Source organism: Brienomyrus brachyistius, chromosome 2 (assembly GCF_023856365.1).
Source record: "Brienomyrus brachyistius isolate T26 chromosome 2, BBRACH_0.4, whole genome shotgun sequence".
NCBI classification, from domain to species: Eukaryota; Metazoa; Chordata; class Actinopteri; order Osteoglossiformes; family Mormyridae; genus Brienomyrus; species Brienomyrus brachyistius.
The window spans coordinates 15280943-15302529 of NC_064534.1; the positions used below are offsets into that span (position 1 = coordinate 15280943).

Below are 21587 nucleotides of genomic sequence, written 5' to 3' on the forward strand. Positions count from 1 at the left end.
GTTCTGTAATGAAAGCGCCACGTGCATTCAGCCCTCCACAACGCAGACTAATTATGCCAATTGTGCTTCTTCATGTCTTTGGAAGAATTACAACTGTTAATCTTCAAGTACTTCACAGATCAAAATTAGAAGTTAAAAAATGTACTTGGATAAAACTACCGTTGGGGCAACAGAGTGTTTAGCACTGTTGCCTGATACTTCTGGGACCAGGGTTTGAGTCTCCACTATGGCTCCATGTGTGTGTAGTTTGCATGTTCTCCCCATGTCGTTGTGGGGTTTCCTCTGGGTACTCCGGTTTCCCCCCACAGTCCTAAAGCACGCTGCGAAATTACATAATTGCCTATAGGTAAGAACGATGTGCATATGAGCCTTGCAATGAGTTGATTCCCTGTCTTGGGTTGTTCCCTGCCTCACGCCTATTGGCTCTGGTCCCCCTGCAACCCCGAACAGGACAAGTGGTTACAGAAAATAGATGGATGGACTACCATGAAATATATAAAACTGATTAAAAAATATAAATCTTATTTTGTTAAGCTGTAATTTCTTGAGCAAGAAAACATGTTAATACATGCCTGTTAAATAAGTGATGTGTCATGAACTATTTTATTCAGAGTCTTTAACCAGCTAAGCTACAACTGTTTAGTGTGCATTCATGATCCAAGCTGCCAGACACTCGAGGATGTTGTTTCATCTTTCCTGTTTTATTCCTTGCTATGTTGTTCATAGAGGATTTCAGCTTACACACAGCAAAAATGATTAACTGTAGTCTCAATTAATTACTTGTCAGGGCTGACTGAAAACACCAGTGACTTGTAACAATACCCCAAAACATAGCTGCATACTGGGTGGTCTTGTGAGCAAAGCCTCACTTATTGGTATATTTAAAATTTAGTGATTAGTTGTAATTGTTGACACACCACAGCACACAGTGCACAACAAAGAAATGTGTCCTCTGCATTTAATCCATATGTGACAATGTGACATAGCAGGAGGCAGCTAATTCAGCGCCTGGGGAGCAGAGCTTGGGGGTGGTACTTTGCTCAGGGTACCTGAGTGGTGCCTTGCTGGTCAGGGATTACCTGAAATCACCGCTGATCACTTAAGCCACCACTGTCCACAATACCCATATGAGTAGTACGCAGCTTTTTCTTTTGATTTCGTGTTAGCCACTGTGATGCCCCATACATATATTTGATTATTACATTAATTATGTATCATTCATATCTAAAATATTATGCCAAAACAATATGCTATGTAACAGAACATAACTTTGAACTGTAACAGATGGAAACTGTAACAGATGCAGTAATTATAAAATTTATTATTTTAGCCGGTTCCAGAATATCAGAAAATAACCTGTCAGAAGGGCGTGCCGTTTTTCCCCCATTTGTCATATTTCAAACATCTAATCTAATGTAGCATATGTACCGCAATGACAACTGTTTTGTCCACAAGATGTCAGTACTGCTACACTTCGGTAACGACACCGTCGATCTTAATGCCTCCCACCTCTAGGGGGTCGTTTTATTTTCCTAGGTAAAATTCACAGCCAGTCAAAGTTCAAAGAAATACTTCCGATCTTAATCCCTCCCACCCGTCTTATTCGTTTGTATATGATTCACTGTCCAATGAAATTCTTCGGTTTTTTGCTTGCAGTTGGGTGGCAATTTTGAACACAACTGAAATTTACCGACAGTAAAGTTGAGGTAAGGTTAAAAACTAGAAGTATGTAATTTCCATATTAATAACTGCATCTTTGTTTTTACGTTTATTAAAGTAATAAAATAAATGAAGACTTATTTTGTCATCTAAGTGAGATACAATAACCATCGTTCTTAAGTATAAAATTTAAGTAAACGACGTTCGGCTATTAATTATTCAAATACGGTGCTTGTTTTAACTTAAGTTTAACTAAAACATTGATAGAAAAAGTACAAATGTGTTTACCTTTATGTACTGAATGCAGCTTGACGTCCAGTTCAGTTAAGTCACTGTATTTACCTATGAGTCCTTGTATGAAAACGTGTGCTTAGCCACTAAAATATTCAGTTATGATCACTTCTTAAAACGAGTTTAATATGCGTAAAAGATACGTGTTTAGATGTTTCAGGTGATATGTAAAACAAACAAAAAAATTCTGATCAGCTGGCTGGCTAGCCAATTTTAGGTTCATAATGTAATACCATAGATTTGTTGCAAGTTTTTTTTTTGCGCGAGTGTCTGAAAGCAGAGTGTCACGCCAGATGCGTGAGAGTTGTCAATACTGGTAAAACCGGATTTTGAAGGCTAATAATAATAGATACTTCATTGATAGCCATGGAGAAATTGTCTTTACGGCTCCCTCAACTTGCTCTTTCAGGGAGCTGGGGGTTAAGAGCCTCAAGGACCCGCAGACGTGCTGAGGTTGCGTTCGAATCGGCGACCTTCCGATTATAGACGCCCAGGCTTAACCCACTGAGCCTAGTCGCTGCGTAACTGTTTTCAATGAATGCAGAATCTTCACCAAATTGCATATTTTGCAGGTTTTTCTGTTGCTAAGAAAGTAGCGACTAGGCACCCTGGAGTCCACTTTTTTAAATGGCTTTTACCCTCCAAAACAAGAAAATGAATTTGTGCATAAAATCACCGAAGACCTGGTACAATTTTTACAGAAAAACAAATGGAAAAGGTAATAAAGAAATAAGACTTTATATCTGAAATCTGCCAATAAGTGACCAGATGTATGTATAGCTGGCTAGCTGTTTTAATCCTTAATTGCCCATAGCTTTACATTTGACATTTGAGAACTTTCATTTATAAGACAGAAATGAAAGCCCCTCATCTCTCCTTCCATGACCCCAACCCCTTGTCGATGCAGCATCCTGCTCTTTCCTCCGCTGCCCCTTCATTTTTGTGGACTGATTCATAAGACGACGGAGAGTTATCCATCGCTGCGTGCTTTCTCTGTGGGAGAAGGCCGAAGGTGGCAGGTGGCAGTAGGGAACTCTCACCTCAGGTGCAGGACATAACTTTACCACCAAGCTATCAGCTTTTATATTGGTTAATGTGTTAATACGTGTGTTGCAGCACGGACTGTTTTTGTATGTAACACAGGAAGTTTGACAGTTTGCATGTGACGCGACTTGAGAAATAAATTGTTTAAGCGAGATCGGTGTGCGCGACCCTTAATGCGCTATAAGTCCATTATAAGTGAGTAAGGCAGAATGTAACGTGGTGGCAGCGGTGTTAATTTATAAACTGTAATTGAAAACTGAACTTTAACGTGAAAGATGGAACGCGCGTTTTGATTGAGACCACCGGCAGCATTGTGTTTGGATTCAAGTAATCTGGCGAGATCTTGAAAGCATTGGAAAGAAGAATTTGTATTGTATGCCGATTTAACCCTTTCAGAAGCAAAAGACACTGTAAAAATTAAACTCTTCTCATACTTAATCGGGAGAGTGGCAAGGAATTGTGTGCGACGCTACTACCGACCATATCGGAGCGACGCATCGTGAAAGGTTTTATGGACGCTCTCGACAAGCACTGCAATAAGAAACTTAACGAAACTGTTGAGCCGTGCCGTTTTTTTTTTTACTAGAAATCAAAAGACAGATGAGACTATGGAATAATACGTAACAGATTTAGGAGTGCTCGCCAGTACGTGCAATTTCAGGGATCTCCGAAAGACAGAGAATTATCTGCGGAGTGCCAAAGTCCGGTTTACGGGATAGATTATTGAGAGAGCAGGACTTCATCTGTACACATCTGGGTAAAGTTTGCACAGCGGATGAGTTGTCTCCAGAAAATAGTAAAACAATTGAAGGTAGAGTAACAGGACAATGAATGCATTAAAACTCGCTGCAAAGACAGATGGTTTCAGGGACACAGTTAACTGCAAATTTTGTGGTAAATACTAAGAAAGAAATAAGAAGAAATGCCCAGCTTTCGGGAAAAGTGCAAACGCTGTAACATAGACAATCGTTTTGCAATTATGTGCAAAACTAAAACAGATAAGGTGTGAGTCTGAGTAAGGCGGAATGTGACATCAGCTAGGGCTGTGCGATATTACGATATATATCGGATGAGAAAATAAACGTCTGTCGTTTCATGTATCGTTTATTCCGTGGTGTCGCAAAAAAAACACTGTATACGGCAAAAAAAAACCATCATTTGGATAAAGATTTCCAAGGTTTCTCGCCACCACATGGGATGTCGCACTTGTGTTTTTTTATTGGACTTTATTGTTTGTACCCCACAGAAAACAATACACAAATATGTACCATGATCCACAAATATTTGAGTATGCACAAAGATGTATTTTTTGTGTTGTGTAAAAATCATATCCACAAAAATACGGAGAGATGTGTACGCGTGAAACGTGTTGTGAACATTTGTGGATCAGCTCCTGCCTGTTTGTGCATTGCGTTATATTTGTGACTTCTGTTGACTTTCGGATTTTTAGCTAGTTCGTACAGCCACGAAGCCCCTAAGAGGTCTGGGTAGAAAAATATTTTTTTAAATAGTTTTGTATTCATTTACAGTAGTTTTGTGATCCCATTACACTTGCCCACTTGCTATTTGCTGCAACATGACGGCATGGATAAACTTAAATAATACAGACATGTCCTGTAAAGTGTGGCTTAAACGTTAAACTGTGGGGAACAATGTACACCATGTAACTTTAATATTATATGTTTTTATACGGATTTATTAATAGTTGCACTATTTCTGCACTGACAGCTGGATATTGAACGTGAAGTACACACATACACACTGAAATGTATTACAAACACTGTAAGATATTACAGACGGAAAACTGAAGTTAAATTTAACATTGCCGTGGTGTCATAGTTTAAACTCGTACCCGCTTTCTGGAATATTTCAGTATAGATCCGCATATCCCTACACGCGTCATCAAGCGGGTATACCCGAAAGTGGGTTCGGGTCTAAACCTTAACTATGACATCTTTATGTATCTTTAAACAAAATCAAGCAGCATCCCTTGGTTTTCCAGATTTCTTTCTGGGTAAATTTTAATGAATATTAATATTTCAATGTTTGTGTAGCCCAGCTGTCTTGTTTACAATCCCTGATGTTGAAGGGACATTGTGCAATTACTTATAAATACGTTTAAAAACACATAAATTAAAATTGTCCCCTATAGTTTAATGCTTAAAGCGCCCTTAACTGGACATGTTTGCATCGTTTAGGTTATTAGTCCGATGATTCTTGCTTTTGTACTTTTTGTAAACGGACACAGTAAGGTTATCATTAGCAACGGAAACTCAAAACTGTTGTAAGAAAACATTTTCCCTCCCAGACCTCTTAGGGCAGGGGTGTCCAATCTTATCCGCAAAGGACCGGTGTGTATGCAGGGTTTCGCTGCAACTCCCTAATTAGGTCACTTATTAGAGGACCGATTGGTTGAAGAGTCCTCACACCTGGGTTTGAACACCTGAACTACAGGTTATCCCAAAAGCCTGCATCCACGGCGGCCTTTGTGGATAAGATTACACACCCCTGTCTGAGGGGCTCCGTGTAGTCTACTGCGAGAAGGGTCCTGCAGACGCCGAAAGAGTGGAGTACCACCGGAAGTACGTCATCTCAACAGGAAAAACGTGATCTCAACTCTGTGTTACAGCGAATAAACACTAATCCTAACCGGAGCTCAACTTTATGTTATCACGTGTTTCCTGTGGAGGTGACGTTTTTCGGGTGGAACTCAACTCTACAGGTGTCTGCAGCTAGACCATCTTGGCTACTGCGGGTGATTTGTAGAAAAAAATACATCATTATTCACAAATATAGATATACATTTTTATTTGTGTTGTGTGAAATCATATCCACACAAATACAGAGCGATTTGTACACGTGAAAATGGTTATGCATATCTGTGGATCACTTCCCGTCTATTTGTGGATCATGCTGCATTTACGATCTCGCTCCTTTTGTTTTTTTGTTTTGCAGATTTTTGTCCAATTCCTACTGCAGCTGATCCATAGAAAAATCCATTAAATACAAGGTCCAGTCGTGATATATATGTATCGTTATTGGGATATGAGATTATCGTCATATCGCAAAGCTCTAACGTCAGCCATGCTGAACACTCGTCCAGTAAACTGCATAGGCAATATGTTTTATAAACACAGCATAGACACTGATATTGAAAATTCATTTGTCTTCTTCAGGTTACCCACAGAGAAGGATGGTTTCCCAAAAGTAAAATTAGACAATTCGCCCTCAGGTCATCATGTGGAAAGAAAAAACTACAAGCCTGTATCGAAATGTAGCAAAAACCGGGGATTAAATGGGACCTACACAATACCCAAAAACGTGGCAAATGTGCCTGGCCAGACCTGGGAAAGTGACAATCATGTATGTGCTTCACATCAGCCTGCTTCAGTGGAACACAACTTGAGTGGATCAGAAGAATCGTACTTCCAAACAAAAGAAGGATTTGCTGCTGTATCTGGCCAGGCTCTGCCATTTGATCAGATGGCTTCTAACTTTATGGAAATGAATTTGGATGACTGTCCAGGAGGTGGCAGTATTGCTCCAGTTCTGGTTTTAACTAGGCCACAGATGAAAGATGCAGATGATTCTGAAGCTTACACAAAAGAGGTATAAGGCAGAAGGGGTTTTGCTATAAGTATCATGATAAACAGGGTTTTAAACAGTATCATAGCAGGAGATTTGAGTTGCCACACAACTGTTCCAAATTAACATTTAACATTGTTATTTGTCACGCATATTTCCATTTACTATGAATGTGGGTTTATTAAGGGCCAGTTTCTTCTCACGTTTGTAACAAGTTGCCTTGGTGTTGATAAGCAAGGGGTGTCACTGTTCGTACTTGCACACAAATTTGGAGAATTGTAAGTTATGTCCACCAGGGGGCAGTGCAAGAACTATCTTGGTCGGTTTCTTCGTTTCTGGTCTTATTTGTATGAGGTTGTGGCCTGAAATGTTTTACACAATCTACTCCAGGGCAATTACTAATTTTATAATACAGTTGTAGCATCTCTCTATTCTACCCACTGCTCCACTTCATATTGGTGCATTGCTCTTTAACATAACACTTTACTACTTCATGTTGAATTATGAGTTGTTAGATATGCCGTCATAGTTAGTGTTTTGTATTTAGTATTACGTCTTCACAATATTGGAAAATAAAAAGGAATAAGGCAATTCATATGTATACTGCAAGCTTGATTGATTTTGCAACCAATAATCAAAATATTTCGGTGGCAGATACTGGCATACCTGGATGACATGGATTTTGCCATTGAGAAGGCCAAAAATGACTACTCGTACTATGGGAGAGTGTGCATTGACCTCCAGGAATTCTCTCATGTTCTTGAAATATACGGTTACCCCCCAATGTTTAATACAGATGACCTGCTTGATGCCTTCGTAGACTTCAGGTGATGTGTAATTAATATCCCATCATGTTTGCATTGAAATGTTCATCCCACATATGTATACATCTAATTAGGAGAAGTGGTTTCATGTTATTTCATTTGATCATTCTCCCACCAGAGAGGAAGGTCTGACAATAAAGCGGGTTGATAACACTCACGCCCTTGGCATTTTCTCCAGCGAGTCAGCAGGTATTGCCTCGACCTGCATGAATACTGAATGTTGGCAGCCTAATTATCCATAATTATCAGAAGTTCTGAGACCTTGATAAACTTTTGGATGTTCTAGAAAACTAGGCAGTGTTTGAACCAGTTCAGGGCTCTGCTATCTATTGATGTAACTGAGTTATTTTTCTATGCTGTACCTCTGTAGCACTCAGAGCCCTATCTATCCGCCATCCGCTGCTGAAAATCCGGAAGCTGTCAAAAGGCATCAACAAATCAAGAGCCAAAGCAGTGAGCTGTGCAGGTATATGATAAGTTCTCAGATAAGAAATTCAAAAATGTATCTTCAGGATGTTTTAAATATTTGTGGAATTTTGTATACTTAAATTTTGTTTCTTTAGCATACAGTGTGTTTGTGAATTGCTTACCAAAATAATTTTTGTGTGTGTATGTTTTTATACATATAATTATATTGTTGTACTACTACTTTACATTTTCTTCCAAAATATTAATATAATCCAAAATAAATCTAAAGATTTTTTATTGCAACGCATTAAGTTTTTTTTAATGAAAAAATAGTGACAAGGTAATACATTCTTTGCACAATAAATTCAGCAGATATCTAAAGTTGCTGCCCCCCCCTTTTTGTGATCTGAATGACATGCAGCTTCTGGCTTGGAAATATGACTGACACTATTTGTGTGTTAGTGCTAATTTTTATGAAAATGCAATTTGCTATAAATACAGTGGTCATACAGCATGTTTACCGGTATGTGGTATACTGTATGATTTGCAAACTTAGAGTTTATCCAGAGTATGAGAGAGGGACCTCGCAAAGACACTGCTGGACCTGAAGGACAGAGCTGCTAGTGGAAGATTGTACAGGTGTGTACTTTACCACAGGTGGCATAACAGTGGTTAAGATTCTAATTAAAACCACAGGCTCTACATTCCTTGGAGCTCCATGTTTTTGTGGGTAGTCCATGGATCGAGTCTCTGGTTTTGTTTTAGCGAATAGCATCTAGTAAGCTACTATAAGTTAATTTGATAGGTGTTTCAGTTTAAAAATCACTTATCAAAGAACTGTTAAAGTGCAACAGATAATCTAGAAGCTATCTTCTGAACAGAATTTGAGTTTCAGGTAAAATGGTTGGTTTAAAAAAGAATAAAAATTCAACAATGCCTTTGTCTGCTTAATATTCTATTATTTATTATGGCAAAAGCACAATATTGATTTTATTCTCCATTCAAGTATGAGCATAGGTAACATAACCATTCACCAGCCGGCAACGTGTACCCTCGTAAAACAGAGGATCACAGTTTGATAGCACCATTACAAATATGAAGGAAAACGATAATCAGACATTTGCATACACTCTAGGTTTGTTTATACAAATGGTAAAACAATTGAATCAATCCCTGACATTTACATCAATAATTTACATTAAAGACTTGCTGGAAACTGTTCACCACGTGTAGAAAAAAAAAATTAAATGAAATTCTCCTTTACTTTTTATAAATCATACTTTAACTGTCCACAGGAGTTCTATTGATTTTTCCACTTGTACTGTATAATGCTCAAGTATCCATGTGCACTGTGTGTGATATGCATTGGTCCAACGTGTATAATTACAACCACTGGCACAAGTAGCCAATTGTATATTCATGATTAACTTGTCATGCATATGGTAATTTTGGTTTTTGTTTAGTCTGTAAGGATTTTCTGTAGTCTTTACATAGTGTCAAATGAAATGAACAGGCATACAATATAATCTTAAATCAAGATGAAGGTACCGTCACCCGGAATAAACGCCCCGTGTCATAGACTTTAAATCGAAACTAGGTTCGCTGAGGTATTTTTTTGTATGTCCAGAAGGTGTTAGTACTTACACTGATGTACCCTTGAAAACTATTAAGACCTCTAGACGAGGAGGTGATTGGTTGGTCTTAAAGAAAATGGCCACATCAGAGAATCAGTGAAAAATTGTCTACAAAGTGGTTCTGTGTTAAAAGTTGAAGGGGGCAGAGAGAACAACAGTAGTACAGATTTGCGTATTACTGTGTAGTACCATAAAATATCTTTCATATAGGAACCATGACGTCTGGACTAAGGCGTATTCATCAAGTTAAAAATGTAGAGAATGTAGATTCTTTTTATATACTGAATAATTTTACCTCAAAATACCAAAAGTGCATCTGTTATTACATGCCAGCAAGATGGGAATTACATGGCTAATTTACTGAAGTGTGGTGCTGAAAGGCTTATGAATTTTGACCTGAACTACTTTGTGATTTGTGCAATTTATCACAAAGCAAGCTTACTTGTGTATGAAAAACTGAATGGAGTGAAATTATTCTCAGTTGCTTCTTACATATGGAATAACCCCCATGAACTTTATTATGACTAAAAAAAAAGCATCCGTCCACCACTGAAAAAAATCAGAAGTTAAGCTGCTTTTCATCTCACTGGATGTAAGATGTAGATCCTTTTGTTGTCTTGTCCTCTTTTTACCTGTGGGTCACCTGGTTGTTTAGAAGTCCTGGGAACGTATCTTCAGTCTCAGAACTGAATGAGCCACCTATGAAATAAGAAGTGTAAAACACAATTGCAGACACCGCACAGTTTCCTTGCAAGATTTTGTTGAAAAAGAATTGTTAGAAGCCATTGCCATAGGATGTCGAGCAATGAAAACAAAAGAAATGATTAAGGGTAAAAAATTATGGCTGCAGAATGGAGCCAGACAGGTCCATGACTAAAACCTGTTTTTAAACTTGTCACTGTTCTCTTTTTTTCCCCAAACAGGAACTCTGGAGTGAGAGTCGGCCATCTGCACCTGCAAGCTCTAAATTTGAATGCGACTTTTTTTCCCTAAGAAATAAATATATTAAACTGAATCTAGCCTATACTGTTCAATACCTCTAGCCCCCTGCCTGTCCTCTACAGTTATGGTGTAAAAACTGTGGTTATTAATGTATTACTATTTCACACTTATGAAGTGACATTTATTTAACCTGAAATTAAGGTGCCAATTAAAGACAATACAATAACTGAAATGCTTCATTGAGCATTCATACACTTGGAGTGCTGGGCAGGACCTCAGCACTGTTGCCTTATAAAGCTGGTGCTTTGAATCCTGCTATTTGTGTGCAGCGTGCATGTGCTCCCTGTCACTCCTGGCTGCGGTGGAGCCCCAGTTTGATCCATTAGGCTGACATTTTTTTTCTGATGAAATATAACAAGTAAACAATTACTAAATATATATCTGAATATTGTGTATATTGTGATAAGACTATAGATCCAGTAAGAAAGAGCCCTTTGCATAGGTGTGAGGATCTCACCTATATGACAGCTGTACATCCATATCCTGTGTCCATCATACCGACACCTGCACTTCATGACGTTGTTGGTGTAATCTGACTCGGCCACCTCGTAATTGGGATTAATTACCACCTGAATGCAAAGCGAAAAAGGGATAATGCTGCATCACCAATGACCTTAATGAATACTTAACCTAATATGGTTTGCTGTGGGTTTCAAGATGGACGACTGAAAGAATTAGGGTGTCAAAGTATTTTGCTCTTAAAATGACAAAAAAAAAATCTGAATTTATACAATCGTGGGTTTAAAAATTACCTGGAATATGTAATCCCCAGGTTTGACATCCGTTATGTCTACCCATTGGCAGTCAATGTCATGCCTGTATGTATCCCAGCATCCCAGAGTGATACCCTGTTCACCGAAATTTGCACATTCGTATCTCTTTTCAATACCTGTTTAATTAAAAAAAAAAAAAAAAAGCATATTTAGTATATTATCAAAGATAGAGAAATATCATATGTTGTACCGTAAAAATAACCATGAGTGTAAATTCTGTAGCATCTTACATGGCGGCTCCCTCACCTTCGTCACACTCCGAATCCTCCAGACAGAAGCTGGCCTTGTGTCCCTCAGCTACCTTGGAGCCGTTAAGGCTGAGTAAGTCATAGTGAGTGAATACTTCCATACTGTGGTAATGCCTACAGAAGCAAAGAGATTATAGTTACGAGTCACTTAAAGCAGCATTTTAGGAAATGTTCACAATTCCTGACATACTTGTACCAGCCACACAGATTACACCCAAACAGCATGGCCCTCTTTTCATATCTTATACATTGTTATACAGACAGAGTAAACATGTTTACAATCCTAACCATTTTCATTGCCATAGCATATACTTATGTTTGACTAACTACATTATTCTCAGGGTAGCCAAAATATTTCTGTACAAATCAAGTGTACATACCCCCTTCCTGTCACTATAAACTCAGCAAAGTTTTTCAAAACATAACTTTTGGCCTAAAGAAACATTTTTTTGTCAGGGAGGACTAAAAATGAACTTCATTAGTAATAGAAATTTAGAAGGAATATATATATATATTTTTTACTTAAGGTAAAATTGACATTCTCAGTACTGAATGTCTGCCATGGGATGAAAAAACTGCCTATCAGTTAGTATTTTTAGTTTATTCCATTAATACTTTAAAATGTATGAAAACTTTTCATGAAGAAAAGAACATGAGGAAGCAATGCCTTTTACTCAAAGACTAATCTTTCTTTAGGGTCTTCTGTCATTAACGTGAGTGGAAATTACAGTATTAATTTCTCCTTACAGTTACCATATATTACTTAATCTCTTCATCTAGCATCCCTTTTTATTTCAGATATTTGAAGCAGAGCGCCAGTCATTCCCCCCAAAAAGGATCCAAAATTATACATGACACTATATAATTTGTAGAGGTTCCATGTAGCAGCCCGTTTTGAACTTTTACTGCATGTGTTGTCAGGGCATGATGAAAGAGTGCTCAAGGCTCGCGGGGTTCTGGGATCGAGCAACACTGCCAGGGTTAAGCAGCCAATGAGATGGACCGACCACAAACAACTCGGGACTGTTTGCATTGCACAGATTTAAACACTGAGCTGATTACAAGGCACAGGGATGAGAGAATGGAAAAAGGCATCTGAACCAAACTGTACTGTAAAACCATCCCATGTCATTATAATGTGTGTTTCCGTCAGCAAAAAAACCAATCTAGTATTTAACTCGCGTTTCATATTTGACCATCATTTATGGCGTTAAATGCCAGCTCTAGTCAGGGTAAATTCCATCTGGTTTACAAATACTAAAAGAATGATTAACTGAAATCTGGCGGAAATGCTTGCCTGTGACAGTCGTGCCAGACCCAGGATTCGCGACTAGCCTTTGGACGGAAGTCAGACTGGCCATTGTTGTGGATCTGCGAGGAGAAGCGGAGCAGACGCCGGTATGAGTTGGCAGGGACTTGGCTGGCTGTTCTGGCTAGGCAGTTCTCCTCATAGGCACACTGCAGCATCATCATGGGCCGGTCTTCCAGATAGGTGGTCTGCTCTACGATCTGGGGGTTCAGGACCAGGTCGGGAGCCGCTGAGTGAAACAAGACAAAGAGGCTAAGGTGACGACTGCCTACCATAATTTATTCATTTAGAAGATTCTTTTGCCCAAAACAGCATATAAGTGAGGATCAGAGAACAGAGTCAGGCAGTCCCTGGGACACTTGGAGTTAACCTTGCTCAAGGGCTCATCCATGAAATCACTCCGCCAGCCATGGGATCTGAATTTCGTGATCCACAGAGCCTAACATCACCCACCACAAGCATCACAGTTCGAAAATGCAGCGTCATTACTGAATAAAGCTACCACACCAAACATCTCAGAATCTAGCCTGAAGATCTACCACATTCATGCTAGTCAGGACAAATGTTTCTCAGGTTTAGGCATTTTTTTAAAAAACATATGGTCCGATTCGGTTGAAAAAATTCTACAAAACTTATTTGCTTATCTATCCCCTTCTGACCACTGGGACTGGCTGTCATGGCTGGCGGCTGTGGGTGGGGGCTGGAGAACTGAAGGAAAGCCATGTTTTTTCTTTACTCTCTGAGCAGGAAACTCCAGCGGCGAAGCGGCCCCCTCCTTTTGGACAGTCGAGATATTCTCCATGATGCAGACAGTGAGATAAGGACATTTCTGTGCCTGAACACCTCACTCCGCTCATCACCACCCTGTCGGCGCTCACCTCGCCAGGCCAGTACCACGTTTCCTGTGGGCACATCCAGATGGCACTGTTACACACAGCACACAATGCCCCTTATCAAAAGACAATTCTGCTCTAGATCAATAGTTCTGAACCTAGAGGCTGTGAAGGCCAAAGAAGAGGTTACATTACCTTTGAAGAACGCTCAACCTGAAGGAGTCTGCTAATTATATTATTCTGACAACTACTTTGCTGGAGCACTGGAAAATCTTTCAGCTTGTTATAATAATACAGATAGAGTGATTCTAAATTGAATGTTGCTTTACATCTCAACAAAAACAGTATCTAGCTTTGGATTTATGGGAAGTAATCAGAAATAGGTTACACAATCTGCAGCCCTAGGTGGCATGAACTGAATGGTGATACAACTAATTCTACACTACCACCTGGGGGCACTCTTTATATATGCAGTCAGACAAGCTTGTGTCTCCTTTTTGACTGAAAACGAGGTTGTCCATTCACCAGAGGTGTGTTTTAATAGGGATACAATTTTGCTGAGAGGTATATTTAAGTTAATTTCAACAGTTTAAGGACATCAAATACAAATACTCGCCTTCCAAACTCAGTATCACTAGATGAGAAAGAAGCCTTTTGGTGAAGAACAACAACTGCTTCATATTTTAGCAAATGTACTGTCTGTTTAAGAGGCTTAGAAACTCCCCAGTCCTTCATTTGTTGGCAGTCAGAAGCTTCTCTTGGGAGAAAAGGTCAGGGGCTGATTTTCTGCACTCTGTGTCTGCAGAAACACTTAATATAAGGATGGAAGGGAGCGCTTGTCTGATATTTCTGTCTCAGTCATAGCAAAGGAGCATTTAAAGGCAGAACTTTTGGGCCGTTAGTTACTGCAGACATAACTGGTGGTGAGACCAATGTATAATTCTTGCTTGTTTAACACTCCCTTTTAGGCAATGTCATCCAAAATCCTACACTCATCACACACTTTGCCTTCATACAATAAGTCTCTAAAGTAGCATTTTAACTTCAAACTTTTGGCCTTTTCTAGGCAATCTGCACCACTTTTGTAGGTGTTTAATAATAATTAAGGATAATGTGATCAAAGCTATGTATATTCCGGGAATTCCTATGTGCATTATTTCTTTTGGCCTTGTGACATTTCAAGGTGAAGTTAATTTAAATCTCATCCATACATCCATTTTCTGTACCCTCATGTCCAAAGCAGGGTCACAGGGAGTCTGGAGTCTATCCCAGAAACCACAGGCGTAAAGCAGGGAATAACCCAGGATGGGGCGCCAGCCCATCACAGAATTGAAATATCAATTTCTACATAATAATAAGCCTAGAAGATACATTAAATACGACCTTATTTCCTTTTGAGCATTAACTGCTTTAAAAAGACATGGAAAATATACATCATTTTTTTCCACCTAAAAAAATTGAGATCTGACAAACCTTTCAGTCAATGAAATTGAAGGTATTTATTTATGGGAAGGGTCTGGATATATTGTGAAAAGGTATTGCTGGACTGCCTCTCAAAGCCTATACAATTATTCATGAATTATGCTTCTGGAATAGAATTGTCTATTGTGTTTTGAACAATTCAGAGAGGTTTTTTGTAGAGGTTTGGATACTGGTCAGACTTAAGCGCTTGGCAGAAAAGTTTTTGTTTTTATTTGGGACAGCCAAATGATGAAATATTGTAAATATTGTAGATAGATGTTGTATTTGCTGTTTTATCAGTATTGTACTTCTCAATCTTTTTGTTGTCTTTTTCTTCTAAGTATTCATTTTCATGCAAGCTTTGATCTGTGCACTGACAATCTATGGCTGGTAATACAATTTACATAATTTAGTTTGAAACTACCTAGAATGGGCTGGACATAAAGAGGAGGCGGTTGCTACAAAGTTCACTCTTGGTTCGATACATATTTCCCTGATGATATCTGCCAGGCTACACTAGTCTTCCATATCTTTTCCCTGGGCTGATACAGATGTTCCTGGCGTACTTACTGTATTTATGATGTGAATACCTTTGAAATGCAAAGATATTTAGATTGAAATCCTTATCCGTCATTGAAATGAATTATTTCCCTACATTTTTTGCTTGAATGCAAGACAGAGCTAGTAACCTGTATTATCATTTCATGGTCTTATTAAGTAAGAGCAAAACTGAATGAGACAACCAAACTGGGTTTGGGTTTTTCCTTGAAAGAGGAATCTTGACCACATCATTGACTGTAAGGGGGAGACACAGTAAAAAGTAAGAGTGATAGTTGCAGTTCTATTTTAGTTAAAATTATTACTTGCAGTAGCGCTGCCGTGTAGCAACCAAAAGTAAAACAGGAAAAAAAGCTCCCAATGAAAGATTATGCACAAATACTGACTAGACATAGATATATTCACAAAAATGGTCTAACTTGTCCTCTCTCTTGCCCTATTTACCTTAAAAGGCACTTTGGATTTTTTATTATTATATAGTATATAACACAGCTGGTTAGGGAGCTATCATCTACAAACATGAAATACTTTTTATTTTGGAATGGTGACTGTAGGTCTCAGTAGAGAAAATCACAGCCGAAAGAAATAAATTCTTGGATTTGTGCAATCGTTTTTCCATTATTTTGCGTTTAAGTCTTCTAAGGAGTAAGAATACATATTATAAACAGCACTGTGTAAAACATTCTTTTCTATAACTTGATCTCCACAGGGACACATTGTTAGAACGTCAAAGCATACGTTTGTTTTTGGAACTAATAATCCAAACTCTGAAACCATTAGTTCGTCACAATTTGTCCTGTTCAACAATGAAAACACAAACTATGGTGTAGCTTGTTAATGCAAAACTGACAAATCTGACTGAAGTCATTAATAGGAGCGTGCTGATATTGCGTTTGAATAGAAACTCATTATCCACCAATCTTGCACCATTTAACCAAAAGCAACTTATTCCTCTGTATATTAATGTGTAATAAAATACACATCTATTAAGGTATTAACCATCAGGCCTAGAAAATGAAAGTAGTTACTAATAAATAGTGGTAAGATAATGTCCAAATTTACTCAGATTCTACTGACCTCCATCAGTTAGATAGAGATACTTTATTTATCCAGAAGGAAATTTAGGATCTAGAATTAATCATAACCAAGTGTTTTTTTGTTTATAGAAATATATAAATTTTTCTGATTACAAGAAATACAACCAAAAGGTTGGAAAAGGTGAAATATTAAAAAACAGTCTTCAAAGGATATTAGGTCTGGTGTGTGTCTGCCATCCGGTCTACATCAAAGGTTGACGTGGTGCACAATAGCTTCAGTGTATCGTCAGGGAAGCGGAGTCCCGTGCGTACAGGTGTTACGCACCTGGAAGGCATGGCTGGCAAATCCGACGCCCAGCTGCCGACACACAACCATGGCCTCCATGGTGCCCCAGCCCTCACCGCAGACTGTGCCCCACACCAAGGAGCCGTTTCTCTCTGCCAGGACCTCCACCCGCCCCTCAAAAGGATTCCGTCCTCCGCTGAGGCGGAGCTGCGGAGAACATGGTAATGCAGGAAGTTACCCCAGAGACTGTCCTCAGTGTATTCTTTCATTTTTTTGCAGAGTGAATAAGAAACATTTGAATTATAATTGTCTAGGACATCAGACAGTTAAATTCATACCATCGGAATGTCATAAATATGCACTGATAAATTTCATTACCTGAATGTAGAATATATTTAAATAAAACCATATTGAAGCAAAATGTGGGCTCTTTTTATTAACTTGATTGTTTCCTTTATTGTGGTCCAGCTCTGACAATTATAGAACTAGGAGTGAAACCCGTTCTTCTATGTTATATATATTTAAATAAGAAAATGAGAAATGTGGAAAGGTAACCAAATTCACATTGGTTTAATTTAATGCACACATAGTGTACTTTTGTGTGCCAATCCAAAGTTAATGGACACCATTCGTAGCAAGTATATACTGAAACGTTCTGACATGATTTTGATGCTTACAGCACTTCTAAAGACTTCCTAGCAGATATGCTATGCTGCCTGCTGCATGAGGTAATCACACGAATGTGGTGTTTTTGATATTACCAGTGGGTGTCCACCCATGAAAAGCAGCTGTGTTAGGGTGACAGGAGACAATTTTAATGAGGTCACATGATGACTCGCTAAACGGCAGTGTTGGGCTAGGCCGCCCCTCACCCGCTGCTGGAAGCCCATGGCTGGGACGTTACACCTCACGCCGGCATCCTCCTCGTGACTGCAGCCCAGCGACTCCTTGTTGAATGAGCACTCGGTGATGGACTTCTCAAATCCAGAACACTCCACCTCATTCATATGGACTGGGCCCATTCCTGAAGACCACAAGAACCCATTATGATGTCCACTTTCGCAGTTTTCCGTTGCAATTAAAATGCAGAGTATTTTTCTGACTTGTATTGTTGCTCTTGCGCAATTTTAGTTAATACTAATATTAGTTAATACTGGGAAATAAAATATTTTGAGTGTTGCTCAATAATGCAAATGTAAAGCGGATACACAGGCTTCAATTTTCATTGGCTGCCATATTTTATGGCACGCATGGTATCTGCATTAGTCTCCATCAAATAATTTACCATTAAGTTACTGGAGACGTTAACCACACTGATTTCTTGGGTCAAAAGAACGTGTGAGTTGTTTTCTTTTATATATTTGCTATTCATGAGATGTAGCAACCTTAACTTGCACCTGCCGAACCAGTGGCACACAGGTGCCATAGCATCAGTTTAATAATAATGTCTTTCCTGCAGCCTCACCTACTCAACTTTCCTCCTATATTCTTTTTCTGTATTCAGCGTTATTCTGGAATTTACAACATTAGCTCCCATCTCAGGGCTGAGGCCTCACTGTGGATTTTACCTTGATTATTGTGGTCATACCCATAATGGAAACAAGCAGCATTCATTTACTTTTACTGCCATTTGGTCATGGAGGGAAACACTGACAGATGTTCCTGTTACACAGAAAACATGTTGGTAACACTTTACTTAAAGCAGTCAGCATAATGCATTGCAATGCATTCATAAAATATTATAAACACGGCCATAACTATTTATAAAAAGGTGTAACACATTATAGTCATGTTTATTATGCATAATGCCGTACAAAGCATCATTAATGCTTATATTGATCAGTACAATGCATTATGCAGGTATTTACAAAAGAATATCTGAAAAATATATTTTTTGGCCTGAAGAAAAATTTAAATATTGAAAACAAAGGGATCTGTACTGTGGAACATTACCCCCCTCCACACACACACACACACACACACACACACAAGTAATCTACTGAGCACAAGATTACAGCAGAACTGCACTATATAGCTGTGCACCTCTATCAGAACTTGAATTCCTGCCAATGTACCTCAAACCAGACATATTCTGTGCTTCACCACATAATATACTGCTGCACATACATCATGCTACCTTGCACCCACCCATTTAGCATGATTCTGCACTGTGCGCTAACCCTGTCTTGCATTCTTTTATAGAGAAAATGTTCTTGAATTGTCTCTTCTACATGCACATAAGCCTCTACTGTGACCCCCACATAAAAGGCTTATCATGTCATTGTAGGGAACTTACGCATGGCAAAATGACAACAGAATTGAACTGAGCTTCATGTCTACATCCCATTCATGTCTTATAAAATTCATGTCTATGCAAGAGCAAAAGGAAGACTTTTTTATTTAAAGGTATTCAAAGAACACATGCTGCTGGGCTTCCAGCAATGAGTGATGGTTTCTAGTTGATGGATGCTTGGACTTCTGGTTTTAGTTTGACAATTCCCTGTGAAATCTCACAGCAGCCTCTAAAATGAGTAACACCAGAATGATCTAAAGCAGGGGTTTCCAACCCCAGGGACCCCCAGATGGAAACCGAGCATAGCTGTCACTAACATGTGATCAGATAATGAACAGCTAAGGGCTGGGACAAGGACTTTAATATTTCTTACTCCAGGGGGGGCAGGTTGAAAGTGTTGGAAATGTCAATGACAGGATTTTGAGTCAGAGGTCACAACACTACCAGCAGAAAAAAACTTCAAAATAAATCCAAACAATATGTAATAAAACTGAAGTTCCAATATATCCTAATCATGTATACTGCAATTTAAAATAAAGTAATTCTAAATACAAAACGTTTACCTGGATAGTGTTCCCTGTAAAAATAAAAAAAATGCACAGAAATATAAATATTTGAAAGAATTCTGATCTTGTTGAAGGTGATCTAGAAATGTAAGCTTGCACAGCCCCAGAGGAAAAGTTTGCTGCTCTTAACAGTCTATCTCATTAGAAATTAATCATTTGTATAACTGAATTCTCCTAAGCAGAAATAAGAAGCAAAAGAATAAATCAGTTTGAGAAGAGGAGAAACACCAGAAAACAGGAGTTTCTTTTACTGTGCTCATGCGTTTCTCTGGAGTTTCTTTTACTGTGCTCATGGGTTTCTCTGGAGTTTCTTTTACTGTGCTCATGGGTTTCTCTGGAGTTTCTTTTACTGTGCTCATGGGTTTCTCTGGAGTTTGTTTTACTGTGCTCATGGGTTTCTCTGGAGTTTCTTTTACTGTGCTCATGGGTTTCTCTGGAGTTTCTTTTACTGTGCTCATGCGTTTCTCAGAATCAAAAACAGAGCCACAGAGCTGAGGCTTGAATTTGATCACTGAGACAAATTTCTGATGTTGTGCAGGTTCAGTCACAAGTCAAATCAAGTTTTCTTTTGGATCTCAAGAGCTGGTTATTTCAGACAAAGATCAGTACAGTAAGAGAAAAAAGATAATTTTAAGATCTTAAATAGGCTATTTCTCAGGAGCTGAATTTAAGAAGTATGACTAAATGGTCAAAATCTTTTAGTGATACTATATTGAACTCAGTTAATAGGCTGGACAGAGAACAGATCTTATTTTGAATTTTCTTTGGGTCGCTGCTTGTTAGATTCTGTATTAGGGATATCACACAAAGCCTGACAGCTTGAAGAACATTATGGAAAAACACAAGCGCACAATAAGTACTGAGAAATCATATTACAGGTATACGCAGGGTTTTACCATATTAGGTACATTTATGAAAGTAAAAGAAAGAGACAGTAAGTTAGGGACTTTTTTCCGTGCTGGTTTTCATGCTGGAACAAAAGGCTAGAATGGAAACCTTGATCCTCATGTCAGGTGGCTCGTACCTTGGCCCAGGCGGCCGCCGGTCAGGAATTCTTTGGCAGTGCCAAAGCCCAGCTCTCTGCACACGACCGTGGCAGAGATGAGGTTCCAGTTGTCGTCGCAGATGGTGCCCCATTCGCCATTCTTCAGCACCTCTACACGGCCCTCTCCTACTATGGCGCCGCCCCTGAGGCGTACCAGAGGCTGCTGTGGAGGTGAGAGCAGGACCGGCAGTCAGGCGGAGTTTCAGGGTCCTCGCCTTAACACTCATTTGTGTTTTTAAAACTGATCAATGTCATTTGTGATGGAACACAGACCATGTCTTTTTGGACACATGCGTATACACAATATATTATACACTGGCTATGAATATATCCATCCATCCATCTTCTAAACCGCTTATCCTACTGGGTCATGGGGGGTCCAGAGCCTATCCCAGAAGCAATGGGCACGAGGCAGGGAACAACCCAGGATGGGGGGCCAACCCATCGCAGGGCACACTCACACACCATTCACTCACACATGCATAGGGGCAATTTAGCAAGTCCAATTAGCCTTTTTTGGACTGTGGGGGGAAACCGGACCCAGAGAAAACCCCACAACGACATGGGGAGAACATGCAAACTCCGCACACATGTAACCCAGGCGGAGACTCGAACCCGGGTCCCAGAGGTGTGAGGCAACAGTGCTAACCACTGTACCACCATGCCGCCCCATTATGAATATATATTATCCACATTTACACATTTTTTTATATTTCTTATTAAAGACTAAT

At 39.1% G+C, this 21587-nt stretch overlaps 2 protein-coding genes across 12 annotated transcripts in view; one reads left to right on the forward strand and one right to left on the reverse strand.

Annotated features, from left to right (window-relative positions):
* Nucleotides 1-1461: 1461 nt before the first annotated feature.
* On the forward strand, nucleotides 1462-10624 carry LOC125717645 (R3H and coiled-coil domain-containing protein 1-like). Of its 11 annotated transcripts, XR_007384582.1 has the most exons (12): nucleotides 1462-1536; nucleotides 1657-1706; nucleotides 2523-2668; nucleotides 2858-2995; nucleotides 3581-5749; nucleotides 5950-6004; nucleotides 6171-6603; nucleotides 7234-7406; nucleotides 7522-7592; nucleotides 7774-7869; nucleotides 8368-8450; nucleotides 10369-10624. XR_007384582.1 is itself a non-coding variant. In XM_048990816.1 (9 exons), exons 4-8 carry the CDS (start codon nucleotides 6478-6480, stop codon nucleotides 8433-8435), a joined length of 534 nt encoding a protein of 177 aa, XP_048846773.1. In that variant the 5' UTR covers nucleotides 1657-1706; nucleotides 2523-2668; nucleotides 2858-2995; nucleotides 6171-6477; the 3' UTR covers nucleotides 8436-8450; nucleotides 10369-10624. The 11 variants fall into 11 exon arrangements, 6 of the variants coding, with proteins under 6 accessions (XP_048846773.1, XP_048846799.1, XP_048846781.1 ...); XR_007384584.1 differs by lacking the exon at nucleotides 5950-6004 and having other exon boundaries at nucleotides 1484-1536; nucleotides 3581-3751; XR_007384581.1 differs by lacking the exon at nucleotides 5950-6004 and having other exon boundaries at nucleotides 1485-1536; nucleotides 3581-3805.
* Nucleotides 8750-21587, reverse strand: part of loxl2b (lysyl oxidase-like 2b) — a 32325-nt gene continuing 19487 nt past the window's right edge. Inside the window, exons 6-14 of the mRNA XM_048990461.1 lie at nucleotides 20836-21019; nucleotides 17825-17976; nucleotides 16992-17159; nucleotides 13514-13679; nucleotides 12766-13006; nucleotides 11467-11582; nucleotides 11200-11336; nucleotides 10905-11016; nucleotides 8750-10144 (exon numbers count right to left, since the gene is read on the reverse strand). Coding sequence (XP_048846418.1) covers nucleotides 10074-10144; nucleotides 10905-11016; nucleotides 11200-11336; nucleotides 11467-11582; nucleotides 12766-13006; nucleotides 13514-13679; nucleotides 16992-17159; nucleotides 17825-17976; nucleotides 20836-21019 — 1347 coding nt within the window. The 3' untranslated portion in view covers nucleotides 8750-10073. The remainder of the gene's footprint in view (nucleotides 10145-10904; nucleotides 11017-11199; nucleotides 11337-11466; nucleotides 11583-12765; nucleotides 13007-13513; nucleotides 13680-16991; nucleotides 17160-17824; nucleotides 17977-20835; nucleotides 21020-21587) is intronic.